We start from the raw sequence: 20832 nt of genomic DNA on the forward strand, positions 1-20832 counted from the left end.
AGATAAAAGGGAGGAGGCAGGTTAAACAAGACAGGTTAAAGAGGGTGAATGGGCAAGACAATATTTATGTGCCTTTGAACCGGGTATGTTAGTAGGGGACAAGCGGACCGGTTTGTGTCAAGAACTGCAACGCTGCTGGGTTTTTGACGCTCAAAAATTTCCCATCTGTATCAAGAATGGACCATCACCAAAAGGACATCCAGCCAACTTGACACAACTATGGGAAGCATTGGAGTCAACATGGGCCAGCATCCCTGAGGAATGCTTTCGTCACCTTGTAGAGTCCATGCCCCGATGAATTAAGGCTGTTCTAAAGGCAAAAGGGTGGGGGTGGGTACAACTCATCAGCTAACATCACTTCTCGTGAATTTTGAAGCATTTATGTCATTTTAAAAAAGCACATAAAGCACATCAAGGCTTTATTATTAATGTTAAATGACTGATATTATCTCCTAGAACAAAACGTATAAGATCTCCTAAGCCTGTGTTAACCTCAGACCATATTTGTGCAGTTTATCCCAAAACCCTATTCTTTCCCCACTATTTTTCCCATAGCTGAACGAACCAGAGGTAACTCCTTTCCGTTTTTTAGGAATACAAGCTGGCGAGCTCTATTACCCACATTGTTACAAGAGACAGATTGGACACAGTTTAATGACATGGGAACCCAAGAGATCCAACTCTGAATCTACTGAATATTAAAGCACAGAATCATAACAGAAGTGACTGCAGTGGAAGTTTCTAAATAAAATGCAGTTATTTACTAATGACACTTTTGGACAAAATGGCAAGGTTTAGGTTAAATTCTGAGGGTTTTATAACTCTCAGCTCTCTCAACTTCCTAGTCTAATGACATTGCAACAGCTTTTTAAACACTGATCAGGCTCATAAGAGTAGTGTCTGACTGCAGTAAAAGTTCCGCAACAAAATGCAGTGCCTTTCAAGATCACGATCACAAATATTACAGGAAAACCAATTTACAAAGTAATGAACCAATATATCCCCCTTTGCACAGCAGAAAATTATAGAATGGAGGACAGAACACACGCTCTTACACACGCGTGTGCACACACACAAGAACAAACTTTACCACCCACACTGCACATCCTACACTAATTAGTTACTGTGCTCTTCAGCACTGACACCTATGAAACGAAACCTTCTATGAAAGCATCTAAAATGAGTTGCTCAAATTGATTTTCCTATCCAATTTGCCTGAAGAAAAAAGCATTGTTTTAATTTGAAAAGCTGATTAAAAGAAGCAAACAAGTAGGCCAGAGATAACTGGAGTGTTGAACTAGTTTGAGCTAGTTCCCCGCATAACTTACTTTAAATTAATAAACTGAGTGAGGTAAATGAAAGCTAAAAAAGGTTGCCTTGTGTCTTTATCTGACTGGATACCCCTTATATCCCCCATCTCCATCTCTCCTCTCCCATCCCTTCATCTCCCATCTCCTATCTCCACCTCTCCCATCTCCACCTCTCCTCTCCCATCCCTTCATCTCCTATCTCCTATCTCCACCTCTCCCATCTCCATCTCTCCTCTCCCATCCCTTCATCTCCTATCTCCTATCTCCACCTCTCCCATCTCCATCTCTCCTCTCCCATCCCTTCATCTCCCATCTCCTATCTCCACCTCTCCCATCTCCATCTCTCCTCTCCCATCCCTTCATCTCCTATCTCCTATCTCCACCTCTCCCATCTCCATCTCTCCTCTCCCATCCCTTCATCTCCTATCTCCTATCTCCACCTCTCCCATCTCCATCTCTCCTCTCCCATCCCTTCATCTCCCATCTCCTATCTCCACCTCTCCCATCTCCATCTCTCCTCTCCCATCCCTTCATCTCCCATCTCCTATCTCCACCTCTCCCATCTCCACCTCTCCTCTCCCATCCCTTCATCTCCCATCTCCTATCTCCACCTCTCCCATCTCCATCTCTCCTCTCCCATCCCTTCATCTCCTATCTCCTATCTCCACCTCTCCTATCTCCACCTCTCCCATCTCCATCTCTCCTCTCCCATCCCTTCATCTCCCATCTCCTATCTCCACCTCTCCCATCTCCACCTCTCCTCTCCCATCCCTTCATCTCCCATCTCCTATCTCCACCTCTCCCATCTCCACCTCTCCTCTCCCATCCCTTCATGTCCCATCTCCTATCTCCACCTCTCCCATCTCCACCTCTCCTCTCCCATCCCTTCATGTCCCATCTCCTATCTCCACCTCTCCCATCTCCATCTCTCCTCTCCCATCCCTTCATCTCCCATCTCCTATCTCCACCTCTCCCATCTCCACTTCTCCTCTCCCATCCCTTCATGTCCCATCTCCTATCTCCACCTCTCCTCTCCTTTCCCATCCCTTCATCTCCCATCTCCACCTCTCCTCTCCCATCCCTTCATGTCCCATCTCCTATCTCCACCTCTCCTCTCCTTTCCCATCCCTTCATCTCCCATCTCCACCTCTCCTCTCCCATCCCTTCATGTCCCATCTCCTATCTCCACCTCTCCTCTCCCATCCCTTCATCTCCCATCTCCACCTCTCCTCTCCCATCCCTTCATGTCCCATCTCCTATCTCCACCTCTCCTCTCCCATCCCTTCATCTCCCATCTCCACGTCTCCTCTCCCATCCCTTCATGTCCCATCTCCTATCTCCACCTCTCCTCTCCCATCCCTTCATCTCCCATCTCCATCTCTCCTCTCCCATCCCTTCATGTCCCATCTCCAACTCTCCTTTCCCATCTGTTCATCTCCCATCTCCACCTCTCCTCTCCCATTCTTTCATCTGCCATCCCTCATCTCCCATCTTTCATCTCTACCTCACCTCTTCCATCCAACTCCCATCTCCACCTCTCCTCTCCCATTCCTTCATATCCCATCTCCACTCCACCTCTCCTCTCCCATTCCTTCATATCCCATCTCCTATCTCCATCTCTCCTCTCCCATCCCTTCATGTCCCATCTCCACCTCTCCTCTCCCATCTTTCATCTCTACCTCACCTCTTCCATCCAACTCCCATCTCCACCTCTCCTCTCCTTTCCCATCCCTTCATCTCCCATCTCCACCTCTCCTCTCCCATTCCTTCATATCCCATCTCCACTCCACCTCTCCTCTCCCATTCCTTCATATCCCATCTCCACTCCACCTCTCCTCTCCTCTCCCATCCCTTCGTCTCCCATCTCCAATACACCTCTCCTATCCCTTCATCTACACTCCACTCCACCTCTCCTTCGTTCTGTTAATATAAGATGTTGTTTTGACGTAACTTTCCCCATCCCTCTCCGCAAACTACATCTTAATCTACACCCCAGGGACTTCTTGCTCATCTCCCCTGATCCCATAGAATAGTCTCAGAGTACAACCACTACAGTCTTTAATGCAGCTTCGACAGTCAGTTCACTCTTATGTGAACCTGAATGGGCTCACAAATCACCATATAGTTTGATCCACAAACACACTAACACACCCCTCGGCATGACAAAACATGGTCTTGGTGTTTTTCTTTTTTTGTGAGTTACTGTCGTACTTACATACCGTGGCATGATTAATCCACTTCACCGTACAGTAAATCTCACACAAAAGGTTGCATTCAAAGCACTCTAGCACTGATACAGTAAATACATTGATGGACGAGTGCACTGGCCTGCAATGTATTATTGAGATGCAGGAAGTACAGTATACAGTGTATTCTTCCCGTTAATTTTAAATATACTTTCATTTCAGATGTATCAAATGTATAACAATGCATCCAGTCAAGAAATTGCATTCAATGTGTTTGTCTTGTCATGATTACAGAGAAATATGTAATTATTCCGGGTGATCATGTCAAATAAATGAATCTTACAGTCTTTGTAAGAGACACTGTGACAGCACATGAACATGCACCGTAGGGAAGTAACACAACGTATACAAAGGAAATAAATAATAGCTTCAGTTGAATTCAACCATCCATATCTAATGTATCCCTCAATGAGTAGTGTGCAATTTCTTATTTTGTTTCATCTTCTATCTATGCCATGAAGAAGCAAATGTTTGTTATATGATGGTAAATATAGAGTGCAGTAAAGGCTTGTCAGTGTTTTAACTTTCTCACCTCCCCCATAGATTTGGCAGTGGCACCAGATCAAGCAAATTCAGCGAGATCTATCCATGCATTTACATGTACAAGAAAAATGGAGGCATTTTACTGTACATCTAGTGCTGAAAATATATGTTCAAGGTCTCTTACAAATTAAGTTATTTGAATGACCATTGAGTGCTGGTAAAAATGTTCCAAAGGAAAGGGGATAGAGAAAGTTACAGGTATGTGGAAAGATCAGTTGCAGGAAAATATGTAAATTAGATAGATAGATATCAAGTAGATTGCACAGTTTGAGGAGTCTGGTGTTGTCTGAAAAACAGAGGAAGCTTTGAATATGACAGGTTTCATGAAAGTCTGTATCATGAAATTGCATGTTACTAGTTACAACTGAGGATGCTTGAGTTGTCTGACAGCTCACGTTTACTAAAGGTTCTATAAGACCATTATCCCAGAGCTGCAGTTTTATAACGATTCCATAGACCTTTAAATGCCTTCATGAAAATGTTGCTGCCAGTTTGTGTATAATAAAGTTTTTTTTTTATTATTTATGACAATAAATTACATATATGATAAGGCATTTCTTTGGGGGCCTAGTTATGTCTAGTGATGTTTGATACTGGAGCTCTGAGGCATGCATCAAAATCTCTAAGCAGTATACTTCAAAGCAGTGTGCTGATGCATGTACCACTTTATCAGAAGCATGTGATCAATGACGTCTGAAGCTTAGTTTCATCGAACAACAACCTGATTGGTTTGGAATAGGTTTGGTAGAAGACAAAAAGGCTATGTTACGCACACGATACGGGGTATGGGACGTCATCTATAATAATTTGGCAGCTCTAAATTCTTTTGACCAGCAGGTGCCACTAATGTACACTGTGTTAATCAATGCCTCGAGTAATGAACCTGTTTTCAAGACCATTGGAAAACCACAATTCTTCATCAAGCTTCGTTTCACCATCACTAATTATACCCTAACACAATGTTAAGAATCTCCTGGGTTACAGGTCACATCAAGCCTGCAAGTCACATGCTGGCTTACAAAGTGACGTGTAACTCCTATTGGAATCCAGCCAGAGTTAGGATATCCAACAAGTGGCATTGTTAATCACCTGCATTGAATACTGAGACTTTGTCAGTCATTTTAACTGGAACAACCATCTCAGTAATGGGTGTAATACATCCAATAGATTGGATTAGTTTAGAAAACGGTATGTTTTTTATTTTTCTGTAGCATAAAATGAATCAACCAAATAATGCACAAGCAAAATAACAGACATGCTAGGAAATATTATATATGGTTCTATGTAGAACCTGCTTGCCTTCCAAAGAATCCTTCTTGTCTTCCAAAGAATCATTCTTGCCTTCCAAAGAATAATTAAATAACCCTTTCTTCCAAAAATAGTTCTTAAGACGTTAACGTTCTAGGTAGAACCCTTTGCCTTACAAAGAACACGTTTTTAACAGTTGAAGTCGGAAGTTTACGTACACCTTAGCCAAATACATTTAAACTCAGTTTTTCACAATTCCTGACATTTAATCCTAGTAAAAATTCCCTGTCTTAGGTCAGTTAGGATCACCAATTTATTTTAAGAATATGAAATGTCAGAATAATAGTAGAGAGAATTATTTATTTTAGCTTTTATTTCTTTCATCACATTCCCAGTGGGTCAGAAGTTTACATATACTCAATTAGTATTTGGTAGCATTGCCTTTAAATTGTTAACTTGGGTCAAACGTTTCGGTTAGCCTTCCACAAGCTTCCCACAAGAAGTTGGGTGAATTCTGGCCCATTCCTCCTGACAGAGCTGGTGTAATTACAGGGTTGAGGTCAGGGCTTTGTGATGGCCACTCTAACTTAACCTTGTTGTCCTTAAGCCATTTAACCACAACTTTGGAAGTATGCTTGGGGTCATTGTCCATTTGGAAGACCCATTTGCGACCAAGCTTTAACTTCCTGACTGATGTCTTTAGATGTTGCCTCAATATATCCACATAACTTTCCTTCCTCATAATGCCATCTATTTTGTGAAGTGCACCAGTCCCTCCTGCAGCAAAGCACTCCCACAACATGATGCTGCTACCTGCTACCCCTGTGCTTCACGGTTGGGATGGTGTTCTTCGGCTTGCAAGACAACCCCTTTTTCCTCCAAACATAACGATGGTCATTATGGCCAAACAGTTATATTTTGTTTCACATTTCTCCAAAAAGTACGATCTTCGTCCCCATGTGCAGTTGAAAACCGTAGTCTGGCTTTTTTATGGCAGTTTTGGAGCAGTGGCTTCTTCCTTGCTGAGCAGCCTTTCAGGTTATGTCGATATAGGACGCATTTTACTGTTGATATAGATACTTTTGTACCCGTTTCCTCCAGCATCTTCACAAGGTCCTTTGCTGTTGTTCTGGGATTGATTTGCACTTTTCGCACCAAAGTATGTCCATCTCTAGGAGACAGAATGCGTTTCCTTCCTGAGCGGTATGACGGCTGCGTGGTCCCATGGTGCTTATACTTGTGTACTGTTGCTTGTACAGATGAATGTGGTACCTTCAGGCTTTTGGAAATTGCTCCCAAGGATGAACCAGACTTGTGGAGGTCTACAATTGTTTTTCTGAGGTTTTGGCTAATTTCTTTTGATTTTCCCATGATGTCAAGCAAAGAGGCACTGAGTTTGAAGGAAGGCCTTGAAATACATCCACAGGTGCACCTCCAATTGACTCAAATTATGTCAATTAGCCTATCAGAAGCTTCTAACGTCATGACATTATTTTCCGGAATTTTCAAAGCTCTTTAAAGGTACAATCAACTTAGTGTATGTTAACTTCTGACCCACTGGAATTGTGATACAGTGAATTATTAGTGAAATAATCTTTCTGTAAACAATTGTTGGGAAAATTACTTGTGTCATGCACAAAGATGTCCTAACCAACTCGCCAAAACTATAGTTTGTTAACAAGACATTTGTGGAGTAGTTGAAAAACTAGTTTTAATGACTCCAACCTAAGTGTATGTAAACTTCCGACTTCAACTGTATCACTAACAGTGCTGTTTCATAGTAAAAGTCATGCAGTTTCAGTCGAAAAGATTGCCATTTCACCCTCAGGCACAAACTTGTTTGTTCTTGTTTACCATTGAGCTCAGTACAATTAGGGAGCGTTTCCATGGATAAGAGCCATTGGCTCTGAGGCCAAACAGTGTTATTGAAGGCATAGACAGGGGATCATTAGTGTGTGGGACAGTCTCAGTTTGGCAATTACCTACGTACAAAGTTTAAACACCCTGGCTACTGAGAGGGCTCAGGCTTCTCCTCTGTCTCTCATCACCCTATTGACTCCCACACTCACTCGCGCGCGCACACGCGCACACACTCCGCCAGCCAGTCGGAGGCACCGCTCCAAATGTATGAGTCAACATCTCTCTGGCTTTGTCTCAAATGGCTCCCCACTCCCTTTATAGTGCACTATTTCTGACCGGGGCCCATATGCCTCTGGTCAAAAGTAGAAAACTATATAGGAAATAGGGTGACATTTAGTACACACGCTCTGTTAAGTTGGGGCAGAGAAAAGGCCATTGGGGCTGCAGGGACTTTTAACATTGCTAAAAGGATACGCTTTGCAGTGGGTGAATGTGAAAATGAAAGATAGTGGTTTTGTCGTTCTCTAGAGCCAGTGAATTGCTTTCACTGTCGCTTACAACATGATGGCATACATTCTATACTACAAAAGGCATGTAGTACACTCTTTGGAAAAATAAATGCTATCTAGAGCCTTAAAGGGTTCTTTGGCGGTCCCCATAGGATAACACTTTGAATAATCCTTTTTGGTTGCAGGTTGAACCCTTTTGGTTCCAGGTAGAATCCTTTTGGATTCCATTTAGAATCCTTTCCACAGGGGGTTCTACCTGGAACCAAAAAAGGTTCTCCAAAAAGTGTCTTCCTATGGGGACAGCCAAATAACCCTTTTTGTACCCTTTTTTTTAAGAGTGTACAAACTATAATCGAAATGTGGTTAGTGGGTAAACTAAAGGTTTCTGCTTATGCAGACATTGCATGACAACAACTGTTGGAGTTCATTCTGTTTCAATTGGGTTGAGTTCTCCCACGAGTATATTCTTTACGTGAGCTTAATATTTACCTTTTGCTACAGACAGACGTTTTTCTCTTTTATTTTACCTTGGACTTACTCTAAGTCCCATGGAGATACAGTAACTTTTTTCCAATAGGAGCCCTGCCCATGACATTAGGTACCAGTTGGATCTCAGTAGGTTGAGGGACAAATGGAAACATACCCAGGTTGATGTGGCGTGATTGAGGTGTTCCAATTCAATTTCCAGCATTGCCCCAAAGGTTGAGTAGGCTAAGCACTGTTGCTTAGGAACATTGCTAGATCATATCATAGTTGTCAGTTTACAAGTGGAGTTTCAGTGGATTTCCTAATGTGTTGTAAAGAGTAACCCTACACACTTAGAAAAAATGTGTTATCTAGAACCTAAAAGGGTTCTTCAGCTGTCTCCATAGCAGAACCCTTTGGTTTCAGATATAACCTTTTTGGATTCAATGTAGAACCCTTTCTACATGGGGTTCTACCTCAAACCCAAAAGGTTTCTACGTGGAACCAAAACAGGTTATCCTATGGGGACAGCCAAAGAACTCTTATGGAACCTTTTTTTCTAAGAGTGTGCAGACATCCTACTGTCTGACATCCTACTGTCTGACATCCTACTGTCTGACATCCTACTGTCTGACATCCTACTGTCTGCACACAACCATGGGTTGATCTTTTAAATGTTCAGTCAAATAAACCTTGTATTTTTTTCAAGGCTTATAACTTGATATTAACAGTAATCTTGCCACCATGTTGTTACAATAGTTATATGATTGGTATTCAAATGCAATTAAAATCTTCCCCCCTCCCTCTGCCTCTCTTTCTCCCTCCCTCCTTCCCTCTTCTCTGTCTCTCTTTCTCCCCCCTCTCTCTCTCCATTTTCTCCCTCTCTCCCTTCAGCCTTCGCCTTGTGAGTGGTGTCGCTGTGAACCAAATAACGAGGTGCACTGTGTGGTCTCTGACTGTGCTGTCCCAGAGTGTGTCAACCCAGTCTACGAGCCAGAACAGTGCTGTCCCATCTGTAAAAACGGTAAGGGCACTTACTGTCGTGTGTTTCTGACACACACGCACATACGTGTTACTGAAATACTTTATGTATATCAACCTTACGATTGCCTTGCCTGTTGTTGTGTACATGTACCCTGGTAAACCAGACTGACGCTGTGCTCACCATTGTTTCACAAAACAGAATGACAGCTATTTGTCTGGTTAACCAGGTTAGTGTGTTTGTATATTTCTTGCTGATCTTGTGTTTTTATTGTGAGCACACTGGAGAGTTACATTTCTAAAGTAGTCATTACACATTCTTACACAAATAAACTTGAAACGTAACTGTTTGAACCTCAACCCCCACACACACAAACCCACTACAAAAGAATTACACTTTTATCACATCGAAACCAACCAAAAGATTATCTCTTTCTCTACGTCTATATTTTCATGATTCAAGTCTTCAGTCTCTTTAATTGAGGACGTGCATCTTTTATGTTTTACTGTATATTAAATTGTTACTTTGGGGGGTTTTGCCCGAGCGCTAATGAGGACACTACCAACTGCTTTAAATACAACACACTAAGCAGAATTAACACTGCAAATGTGTATGAGTCTCAGGCCCATGTATTTGTGTAAAACTAGGCCCTCAAAACAAGGCTTAATGAAATATGTATGATATTTAGTGATGTTACGTTTGATACAGGAGCTCCAAGGCATGTGTCGAAATTGCTAAGCAGTGTACTTCGAAGCAGTGTGTCTATGTCTGTATCACTTTATCGGAAGCACATGATCAATGACGTCTGAAGCTTTGTTTTGTCAAACAACCACCTGATTGGTTTGGTATTGGGTTGGTAGGAAACAAAAAGGCTTCACTGCAAACGCGATATGGGGTGTGGGACGTCGTCTATAATAATTTGGCAACTCTAGATTATTTTGACCAGCAGGGGCCACCAATGTACACTGTGTTGATCAAAGCTTCAAGTAATGAACCTATTTCCGATGCAATTGGCTAGGAAACATCAATGCTTCAGGAAGCTCCGTTTCCCCATCACTAATGGTATTGTGTTAAATAATAAAACGTTTTAATTATAACATATTCATTCAAGATCTCACATGGTGAAGACCATATGATGGAAAATGGATGAATGCAACAACATTGTCTCTGTCACTAACAAATACAGTCATGGGTGGTAACTCTACTAAGTCCTGTGTTCATTTAATATGGTTCATGTGTATATATTGGTCCACAGACTCAACATTTTCAGTGTTTAATCTCAATAGGGAGTGTTGTTGGGACTTTGTAATATTTACGTTCCCAAATTAAACTGCCTCGTACTCAATTCTTGCTCGTACAATATGCATATTATTATTACTATTGGATAGAAAACACTCTCTAGTTTCTAAAACCGTTTGAATTATTTCTCTGAGTGAAACAGAACTCATTCTGCAGCACATTTCCTGTCAGGGAGTGAGATTTCAGAAATCGAGGTCCCTGTTCTGAGGCCAGTTTATAAGTCCCCATGTAAGCCATCGGGCTACATGCACTGCATACGCCTTCCTCTAGATGTCAGTAAGCAGGGAGAATTTGAATGGAGTGGATTGCGCAATCTGGGCCACTATAAATGATCATGGAACGGAAGTAGCCTTCTTTTCAACGGGGCATCTGACGCAAGGGGACATCACAATGGCGTCCTACAAACACTTTCGTTTTAGCAGTTCTATATCTCCGGTCATGTTTTTATTCGTTATAGGTGTTAAAGACATCATAAGGTAGTTAATTTAAACCGACTTATAGCAGTTTATATCAGTTTATTGCGATTTTCCTGGATTTCTTTGTGACGCGCTTTCACGAGTTGGACAACTCTCCAGTGGGTGGCTATCGTTAGCTGCTATTTCCACATGAGAAGAGGACATCTTTCAACCAAAAGACGATTGTTCTGGAGAAAGGACACCTTGCCCAAGATTCTGATGGAAGCTCGGCAAATAGTAAGTAATCTTTATGTTGTTAATTCGTATTTATGTTGACAAATGTCAAATAATAATTCCGCCATGAATTTCGGTGCGGTCTCGCTTTAGCGCACGCTGTATGCTGAAGTAACATTAATTTAAAAAATGTAACACAGCGATTGCATTAAGAACTAACTTGTCTTTCATTTGCTGTCCAACTTGTATTTTTTAGTCAAGTTTATGAATAGTTTTCGATTAGAATAGGTGCCTCTCCAAGATGGCGCCGGCCAGATTGCTTGAGGTTTTGGACACTATTCTCATTGTATAAGCACGATTTGTGCCGCTAAATATGCACATTTTCGAACAAACTCTATATGCATTGTGTAATATGATGTTATAGGACTGTCATCTGAAGAATTCTGAGAAGGTTAGTGAAAAAATTAATATATGTTGGTGGTTTATACGTTATCGCTATTCTTGGCTTGAATCAATGCTGTTGTGATGTTTGCTATTGTGGTAAGCTAATATAACGCTATATTGTGTTTTCACTGTAAAACACTTATAAAATCTGAAATATTGGCTGGATTCACAAGATCTGTGTCTTTCATTTGCTGTACGCTGTGTATTTTTAAGAAATGTTTTATGATGAGTAATTAGATAATACACGATGGTCTCTGTAGTTATTCTAGTTGCTTTGGTGAGAGTTGTGATGGTGGCTGCAATGGTAAACTATGATTTATACCTGAAATATGCACATGCTATACAATAAATATGTTATTAGACTGTCATCTGAGGAAGTTGTTTCTTGGTTAGTGGCTATTTATATCTTTATTTGGTCGAAATTGTGATAGCTACCTATGCAGGAAAAAAATGGTGGACAAAAAAAGTTGTGTCTTTTGCTATCGTGGTTAGCTAATAGATTTACATATTGTGTCTTCCCTGTAAAACATTTTAAAAATCAGAAATGATGGCTGGATTCACAAGATGTGTATCTTTTATCTGGTGTCTTGGACTTGTGATTTAATGATATTTAGATGCTACTATTTACTTGTGACGCTATTTAGGCTATGCTAGTCAGCTTTTTTACTGATGGGGGTGCTCCCGGACCCGGGATTGGGAGGAAGTAGAAGTTAATAGATAAAACATTTTACACTGAAGAATTTGTCTTGTAGCTTAGATTGTCCCATTGATTACAGTGCATCCAGATAGGACATTTTGTTACCCGAGCCAAATAGCCACTATGAGGGTATAGTCTTGCTGGTCAGATGTCATGATGATGATTTTGCCGTTGTATAGGCTAACTCTCTCAATGGGAAATGCAAAAGGGACTAAACTGACAGTTGATTAAACTAGCCCCACGTAAACAATGAAGAACAAACTAATGAAGGGCTTCTCACATGCAAGAGACTGGAAAGGACATTTCAGTGCATCCTTAAGGAAAAGGAATTCCACACAAGAGCATCCACTTGGGATATGGCTCATAGCAGTATATATAAGAAATAAAGAATAAATAAATGTCCCAATTTAGACTTCAATCAAATTCCTATGTTGACCAAAATGACTGTATCTTCGTTTGTAGCGCAGTTTGTTCTATATAGGCTAAGCTCTCTGAAAGAGGGTACTGGAGCTGTAAGGTGTACAAGGAAGATGCGTGTACACACAGACCGACACTCCCGCAGGCGCGCGCGCACACACACATTGGGCCTGCAGCTGGAGGAAGCACTAATCCTCACAGACAGGATACAGTGACACCCTCGTGGTGGTGGCCTTTCAGGGAGCCTGCCTGCCATCTCCAGCCCCATAGGGAACCAAAGCATCTCTGTTAGAGAGAGAGAGAGAGAGAGAGATGAGAGAGAGAGAGAGAGAGAGAGAGAGAGAGAGAGAGAGAGAGAGAGAGAGAGAGAGAGAGAGAGAGAGAGAGAGAGAGAGAGAGAGAGAGAGAGAGAGAGAGAGAGCATGTGTGCGTTTTGATTTTATGTGTGCGCACCCACATGCGTGCATGCATTGTGTGTGTGCAGGAGGAGTGTTTACTGTAATGCTCATTCCTAGTGTATGTCTGTGGGAGGATAGAGGATAGATTCACTCCTGTAGTCTGTTCCAACCTGCAGGAGAAATGCTTTTTCACTTCACCTGCTTTTGAAATGATGGGCAGAGCTTCATGCCTGGAAGCATTGAGCAGATAGGATGCATCCCAAATGACACCCTATTCCCTGGTGGATTACTTTTGACGACACTGTAAACGTTTCCTGTGAAATGTACAGTAATTTACTGAAAGCATTTGGCCAGTAAGTTACTGTAATTTATTTTACAGTACAGGTAATGTAATCCATGTTATGTTAATCAATTTTATCATACCAAATTTACAGTATATTATTAGAATTACCCATGCGGCGTCATTTTATCCCTGCGTCCTTTGCAAGTTTTCATTTACACATTTACACTTAGATTTTGGTCATTTAGCTGGCGCTCTTGTCTTTAGGAACTTACAGTCAGTGCATTAAACCCGCAAAACCCAGTCTCAACATCAACAGTGAAGAGGCAACTTCAGGATGCTGGCCTTCTAGGCAGAGTTGCAAAGAAAAAGCCATATCTCAGACTGGCCAATAAAAATAAAAGATTAAGATGGGCAAAAGAACACAGACACTGGAGAGAGATATTGCTTTTTCTTTGCAACTCTGACTAGAAGGCCAGCATCCCGGAGTTGCCTCTTCACTGTTGACGATGAGACTGGTTTTTGTGGGTACTATTTAATGAAGCTGCCAGTTGAGGACTTGTGAGGCGTCTGTTTCTCAAACTAGACACTCTAATGTACTTGTCCTCTTGCTCAGTTGTGCACCGGGGCCTCCCACTCCTCTTTCTATTCTGGTTAGAGCCAGTTTGCGCTGTTCTGTGAAGGGAATAGTACACACCGTTGTATGAGATCTTCAGTTTCTTGGCAATTTCTCGCATGGAATAGCTTTCATTTTCAGAACAAGAATAGATGGACAAGTTTCAGAAGGAAATTCTTTGTTTCTGGCCATTTTGAGCCTGTAATCAAACCCACAAATGCCAATGCTCCAGATACTCAACTAGTCTAAAGAAGGCCAGTTTTATTGCTTCTTTAATCAGCACCACAGTTTTCAGCTGTGCTAACATAATTTCAAAAGGTTTTTCTAATGATCAATGAGCCTTTTAAAATGATAAACTTAAAACGTGCCATTGGACCACAGGAGTGATGGTTGCTGATAAATGGGCCTCTGTACGCCTATGTAGATATTCCATAAAAAAATCTGCCTTTTCCAGCTACAATAGTCATTTACAACATTAACAATATATACACTGTATTTCTGATAAATTTTACGCTATTTTAATGAGCAAAAAAAATGGATTTCCTTTCAAAAACAAGGATATTTCTAAGTGATCCCAAACTTTTGAATGGTAGTGTTGCTCTGACCATATCTGGATAGTGCCAATACAATACTGAGATATTCAAGGTAACTTGATGCCAGAGAAATTAAACACAGTAAAATACAGTAAAAGTGACTATTAAACTGTAAGAAAATTATTTCTACAGTATTTTACTGTAATTACAAGGGATTAGACCAAGCAGGTTGGCTGTATGTATTTACATATTACAGCATAAATGTAAATACTAGGTGTTTTATATCAGTTGCACTTTAGGCCTTAACAAAGGCTTCTAAACTGACAGTGATTACAAGGCGAAACAGAACAAAAGCACATGGCTAGTCACTCAACCATTAAAGGTTTCATTTAAATGGTTATTCCAAAAGTCAATACATGCTAGAATTTCCAAATAAAGTTTGTTAAATTCCCAAAATAATAAACAATTTAAACAATAATCAATCCATCTTACATTAATCAAAATCAAACAATTACCCCCCCCAAATTGCATCTGTTCTAATAACATGTAACAATCATCAGTCCATCAGGCACCCAGCCCACAAGGGGTCATTCAAGCACAATGAGCCAAGTAAAGCCCCACCAGCTAAACCCTCCCTTAACCCAGACGGTGCTGGGCCAATTGTGAACCATTCAATATCTCTCATGGCCAAGGCCGACCATGTCACAGCCCAGGAATGTACTCGGGGTGATTTAGCCATAGACTGTTGCACCATTGGAGTAGCTTATATTACCGTATTCTGTGGAGGTACAGCATTCCTACTTACGGGTGCAACAAATATAGTCTCTTACACGCCATACCTTAAAATATGTTAATGAGTCAGAGACTCTTTTCCCGCCCACACCATTTTCCCAAAATGCACCATAATTAATACAGTAAACACATTTACGTAATTTTACTCTGCATTTCACAGTGTTTTACTGTTGAAATTACGGTGTACTGTAAAATAAATGTACAGTATTTTACTGTGCATCCTACGGTAATTTACTATATTCAGTTTACACAGTATCCTACTGTTGATTAATACAGTAAATTACTAATAAAATGACAAAAATGGCAGGGCCCATTGGGTGACATATGGAACACTCACATAGCATCAGCAGACACACATACTTTGACTAAAGTACTCTGACTTGTAGAGGGCTTCATCGGGCTTTCTTCAAGGTTTCCTGAGGCAAATTAAGCTGAGGATCCCTAAGGACTATGCAAATGTAGCTATGTTTTGCCTTGAACAACCTAGCTCTATCCTAAAGGGATATAAATTAACTCATGAATTTGATTTAAATATGAATTTACTTTATGTAAGATACATTTAAATTATTCACAAGTAAATGTAGCTTACATAAAGTTCTTTTACAGTTTTGCAGGGAAAATACACATGGGAACTAGTCTTTTCAGCGTCTATCTATTCCTTTTCATCTGACCTGTCAGTCACTGTATTCCTGATAGACAGTCATGTGACAACACAGAGACACAGGTAACATGTATCCTTGTTGACAGTACTAACAGACAAGCACTGGCTTTGAATGGAGCAATGTCCCAAGGTCTCAGAGCCTTGTCTGTTCCATCTTCTGCAGTGACAGGCAGTAGTGACAGGCAGTGGTGACAGGCAGTGGTGACAGGCAGTGGATACTGTGTCCTTGCATGTGACTGCATCCCAAATGGCACCGTATTCTCTTTACAGTGCAGTGGGCGGGTGTTAAGAAGTGCGGTTTGGCGGGTCATGTTTCGGAGGCATGACTCGACCTTCGCCTCCCGAGCCCGTTGGGGAGTTGCAGCGATGAGACAAGATCGAAATTGGGGAGAAAAGGTACTGCACTGCAAAGGGAATAGGGTGCGATTTGGGACTCATTTTGTGCTTTTCTCCTGATGTGACTCAGAAGTGTCATTTCCCATCGTAAACACCCACACTTGGCAGGGCTGCTTGATGCCCACTTCTCTTATCAACCTCTGCCCAGTTTGTCTATGACTTGTGCCAGCTGTACTGAAGGTGGGTGGTGGATCAATGAGAATTAGGACTTGGCATCAGGCCGCTCACGATGTCTCCATTGAGGTATAGGTTGATTGATGGGCTTTTATCATATCTTAGTAGACTACGAGAGGAGAATCAACCCGGGCACGGAAGAGAGGGGTATGGGTAGCCTAAGGTGCCGGAAGAGAGGGGTATGGGTAGCCTAAGGTGCCGGAAGAGAGGGGTATGGGTAGCCTAAGGTGCCGGAAGAGAGGGGTATGGGTAGCCTAAGGTGCCGGAAGAGAGGGGTATGGGTAGCCTAAGGTGCCGGAAGAGAGGGGTATGGGTAGCCTAAGGTGCCGGAAGAGAGGGGTATGGGTAGCCTAAGGTGCCGGAAGAGAGGGGTATGGGTAGCCTAAGGTGCCGGAAGAGAGGGGTATGGGTAGCCTAAGGTGTCGCAAGAGAGGGGTATGGGTAGCCTAAGGTGCCGGAAGGAGGTAGTGCTAGGCTAGATAGTGTTTGATATATTATACAGTATATTTGATGCCATTCGATCTGTTTGGTCCAGCAGACACGGGTTCTGGTTTGGTTCAGAGCAGTCTTGCACTGCTACACTTCCAAGTCTAGTGTGTTCACTCAGCTATTAAGCAAGAAATCCGGAAACCGAAGTTTGTTCCAGAGCAGCTGAAGGGTGTTTCCAAATGCCTGGGTGTCTGTTAAAACACTAAACTCCTGGATGGAGTGAGTAGTATACCTTGAGGGAGAGGAGTAAGAGACAGTACTGCAGATCATTGAGGACTGCTTACAGTAGGCCTTGAGACAAGGTATTTTAATGCAATCAAAATCAGAAAGAGAAAACTGATAGAGATTGCATATTTTAGATTCTGCTGGGTTATATTCCCCATGTGGGGATGTGGGCAGTGTCTTATTATTATGAGGTGTAGCTAGTGGTCTATTATTACTAGAGTTAGAGATGTTTTTACATATGATTATTGCTGACATGATATTCCCCTATGTAGGTTAAACAGACAAGGGTGAGTTAAATGTGCGTCTGAAATGGCACCCTATTCCCTATATACACTGCTCAAAAAAATAAAGGGAACAGTAAAATAACACATCCTAGATCTGAATGAATGAAATATTCTTATTAAATACTTTTTTTCTTTACATAGTTGAATGTGCTGACAACAAAATCACACAAAAATGATCAATGGAAATCAAATTTATCAACCCATGGAGGTCTGGATTTGGAGTCACACTCAAAATTAAAGTGTAAAACTACACTACAGGCTGATCCAACTTTGATGTAATGTCCTTAAAACAAGTCAAAATGAGGCTCAGTAGTGTGTGTGGCCTCCACGTGCCTGTATGACCTCCCTACAATGCCTGGGCATGCTCCTGATGAGGTGGCGGATGGTCTCCTGAGGGATCTCCTCCCAGACCTGGACTAAAGTATCCACCAACTCCTGGACAGTCTGTGGTGCAACGTGGCATTGGTGGATGGGGCGAGACATGATGTCCCAGATGTGCTCAATTGGATTCAGGTCTGGGGAACGGGCGGGCCAGTCCATAGTATCAATGCCTTCCTCTTGCAGGAACTGCTGACACACTCCAGCCACATGAGGTCTAGCATTGTCTTGCATTAGGAGGAACCCAGGGCCAACCGCACCAGCATATGGTCTCACAAGGGGTCTAAGGATCTCATCTCGGTACCTAATGGCAGTCAGGCTACCTCTGGCGAGCACATGGAGCTGTGCGGCCCCCAAAATAAATGCCACCCCACACCATGACTGACCCACCGCCAAACCAGTCATGCTGGAGGATGCTGCAGGCAGCAGAACGTTCTCCACGACGTCTCCAGACTCTGTCACGTCTGTCACATGTGCGTGTGAACCTGCTTTCATCTGTGAAGAGCACAGGTCGCCAGTGGCGAATTTGCCAATCTTGGTGTTCTCTGGCAAATGCCAAACGTCCCGCACGGTGTTGGGCTGTAAGCACAACCCCCACCTGTGGACGTCGGGCCCTCATACCACCCTCATGGAGTCTGTTTCTGACCGTTTGAGCTGACACATGCACATTTGTGGCCTGCTGGAGGTCATTTTGCAGGGCTCTGGCAGTGCTCCTCCTTGCACAAAGGCGGAGGTAGCGGTCCTGCTGCTGGGTTGTTGCCCTCCTACGGCCACCTCCACGTCTCCTGATGTACTGGCCTGTCTCCTGGTAGCGCCTCCATGCTCTGGACACTACGCTGACAGACACAGCAAACCTTCTTGCCACAGCTCGCATTGATGTGCCATCCTGGATGAACTGCTCTACCTGAGCCACTTGTGTGGGTTGTAGACTCCGTCTCATGCTACCACTAGAGTGAAAGCACCGCCAGCATTCAAAAGTGACCAAAACATCAGCCAGGAAGCATAGGAACTGAGAAGTGGTCTGTGGTCACCACCTGCAGAACCACCCTTTTAATGGGGGTGTCTTTGCTAATTGCCTATAATTTCCACCTTTTGTCTATTCCATTTACACAACAGCATGTAAAATTTATTGTCAATCAGTGTTGCTTCCTAAATGGACAGTTTGATTTCACAGAAGTGTGATTGACTTGGAGTTACATTGTGTTGTTTAAGTGTTCTCTTTATTTTTTTGAGCAGTGTAGTTTTGACTACAATCCAAAAGAAAATATGTACTTTTACTCCCATACATTTTCCCTGACACCAAAAATCCCTGTTACACTTCGAATGCTCAGGCAGGACAAAATTATGGTCCAATTCAAGCATCTATTAATATACCGCTGTAATGAATACTCAGGGAGAAAAAGGTGTAGATTCATGTGCAGAGCGCGGCAGGTGTGTATTTTGCCTTCTTAGAAGGCAGGAATTCTGGTCACAGGCAGGCAATGGTCATACACCGGAAAGCAAACAGGCAGGTGAATCAAAACTAGGACTGAAGGCTATAATTGGTTCTCACAAACGAGCAAGGAAAAAGCTTAGTAGAGTCAAAATGAACAATACCTCACAAAGACACAAACAGAATGAACTGAACTAAATAAGGAGCTGATGAGACCAGGTGAGTAACTAACACAGGAGAAATCAATGAACAAAAATGAAAGACAGGGCTACTTTCGAGAACACAAAGAAACAGAACACAAGGTTGACTAAGAAAAAAATACAGAACCTTACAACCGTGTTGTCATCCCTAATGCCTCTGATCTGAAGCACTTACTAAACGCAAGTACTGTGTTTGTAAATGATGTCTTAGTGTTGGAATGGGCCCCTGTCAGTCCGTAAATAAAATAAACACAAGAAAATCATTCCGTCTTGTTTTCTTAATATAAATCATATGTTATTTGTCACATGCTTCATAAACAACAGGTGTAGACTAACAGTGAAATGATTACTTACAGGCCCTTCCCAACAATCCAGAGAGGAACATTTTTAGAAAATTTAAAAATAACCAAGCAGTGATGCAGCCAGTCAAGATGCTCTCAATGGTGCAACTGAAGAACCTTTTGAGGATCTGAGGGCCCATGCCAAATCTTTTCAGCCTCCTGAGGGGGAAGAGGCGTTGTCGTGCCCTTTTCACGACGTGCTGATGTGTGAACCATGAGTTCCTTAGTGATGTGGACACAGAGGAACTTGAAGCTCTCGACCTGTTACACAACAGCCCTGTCGATGTGGATTGGGGCGTGCTCGGCCCGCGTTTCCTGTAATCCACAATCAGCTCCTTTGTCTTACTGACGTTGAGGGAGGGGTTGTTGTCTTGGTACCACACTGGTCTCTGACCTGGCAGGTGTCAAACTCGTTCCACGGAGGGCCAAGTGTCTGCGGTTTTTGTACATAATTGATTAATTAAGGTCACTAATTAGTAAGGAACTCGCCTCAGCTGGTTGTCTAGGGGTTAATTGAAAGAGAAAACATGCAGACACTAGGCCCTCCGTGGAATGAGTTTGACACCCCTGCTGTAGGCTGTCTAATCATCGTCGGTGATCAGTCCTACCACCGTTGGGTCATTAGCAAACTTAATGATCTTGTTGGAGTCGTGCATGGCCGCGCAGTCGTGGGTGAACAGGGAGTACAAGAGGGGACTAAGCACGCACCACTAAGGGGCCCCTACTGTATGTTGAGGGTCAGCATGGAAGATGTGTTGTTACCTACTCTCATCACCTGGGGACGGACCGTCACCAAGTCCAGGATCCAGTTACAGAGGGAGGTGTTTAATCCCAGGGTCCTTAGTTTAGTGATGAGCTTGGAGAGCACAATGGTGTTGAACGCTGAGCTGTAGTCAATGAACAGCATTCTCACATAGGTGTTCCTTTTGTGCAGGTGGGAAAGGGCAGAGTAGAATGCAATAGAGATTGCGTCATCTGTGAATA

At 42.5% G+C, this 20832-nt stretch overlaps 1 protein-coding gene across 3 annotated transcripts in view; it reads left to right on the forward strand.

Annotated features, from left to right (window-relative positions):
• Positions 1 to 20832, forward strand: part of LOC129816570 (von Willebrand factor C domain-containing protein 2-like) — a 45351-nt gene that overhangs the window by 16585 nt on the left and 7934 nt on the right. For all 3 annotated transcript variants that reach the window (XM_055871189.1, XM_055871191.1, XM_055871190.1), the window contains one exon: positions 9076 to 9205. In XM_055871189.1, the coding sequence (XP_055727164.1) occupies positions 9076 to 9205 (130 nt within the window). The remainder of the gene's footprint in view (positions 1 to 9075; positions 9206 to 20832) is intronic.

Source organism: Salvelinus fontinalis, chromosome 19, assembly GCF_029448725.1.
Source record: "Salvelinus fontinalis isolate EN_2023a chromosome 19, ASM2944872v1, whole genome shotgun sequence".
In the NCBI taxonomy this organism is placed as follows: domain Eukaryota; kingdom Metazoa; phylum Chordata; class Actinopteri; order Salmoniformes; family Salmonidae; genus Salvelinus; species Salvelinus fontinalis.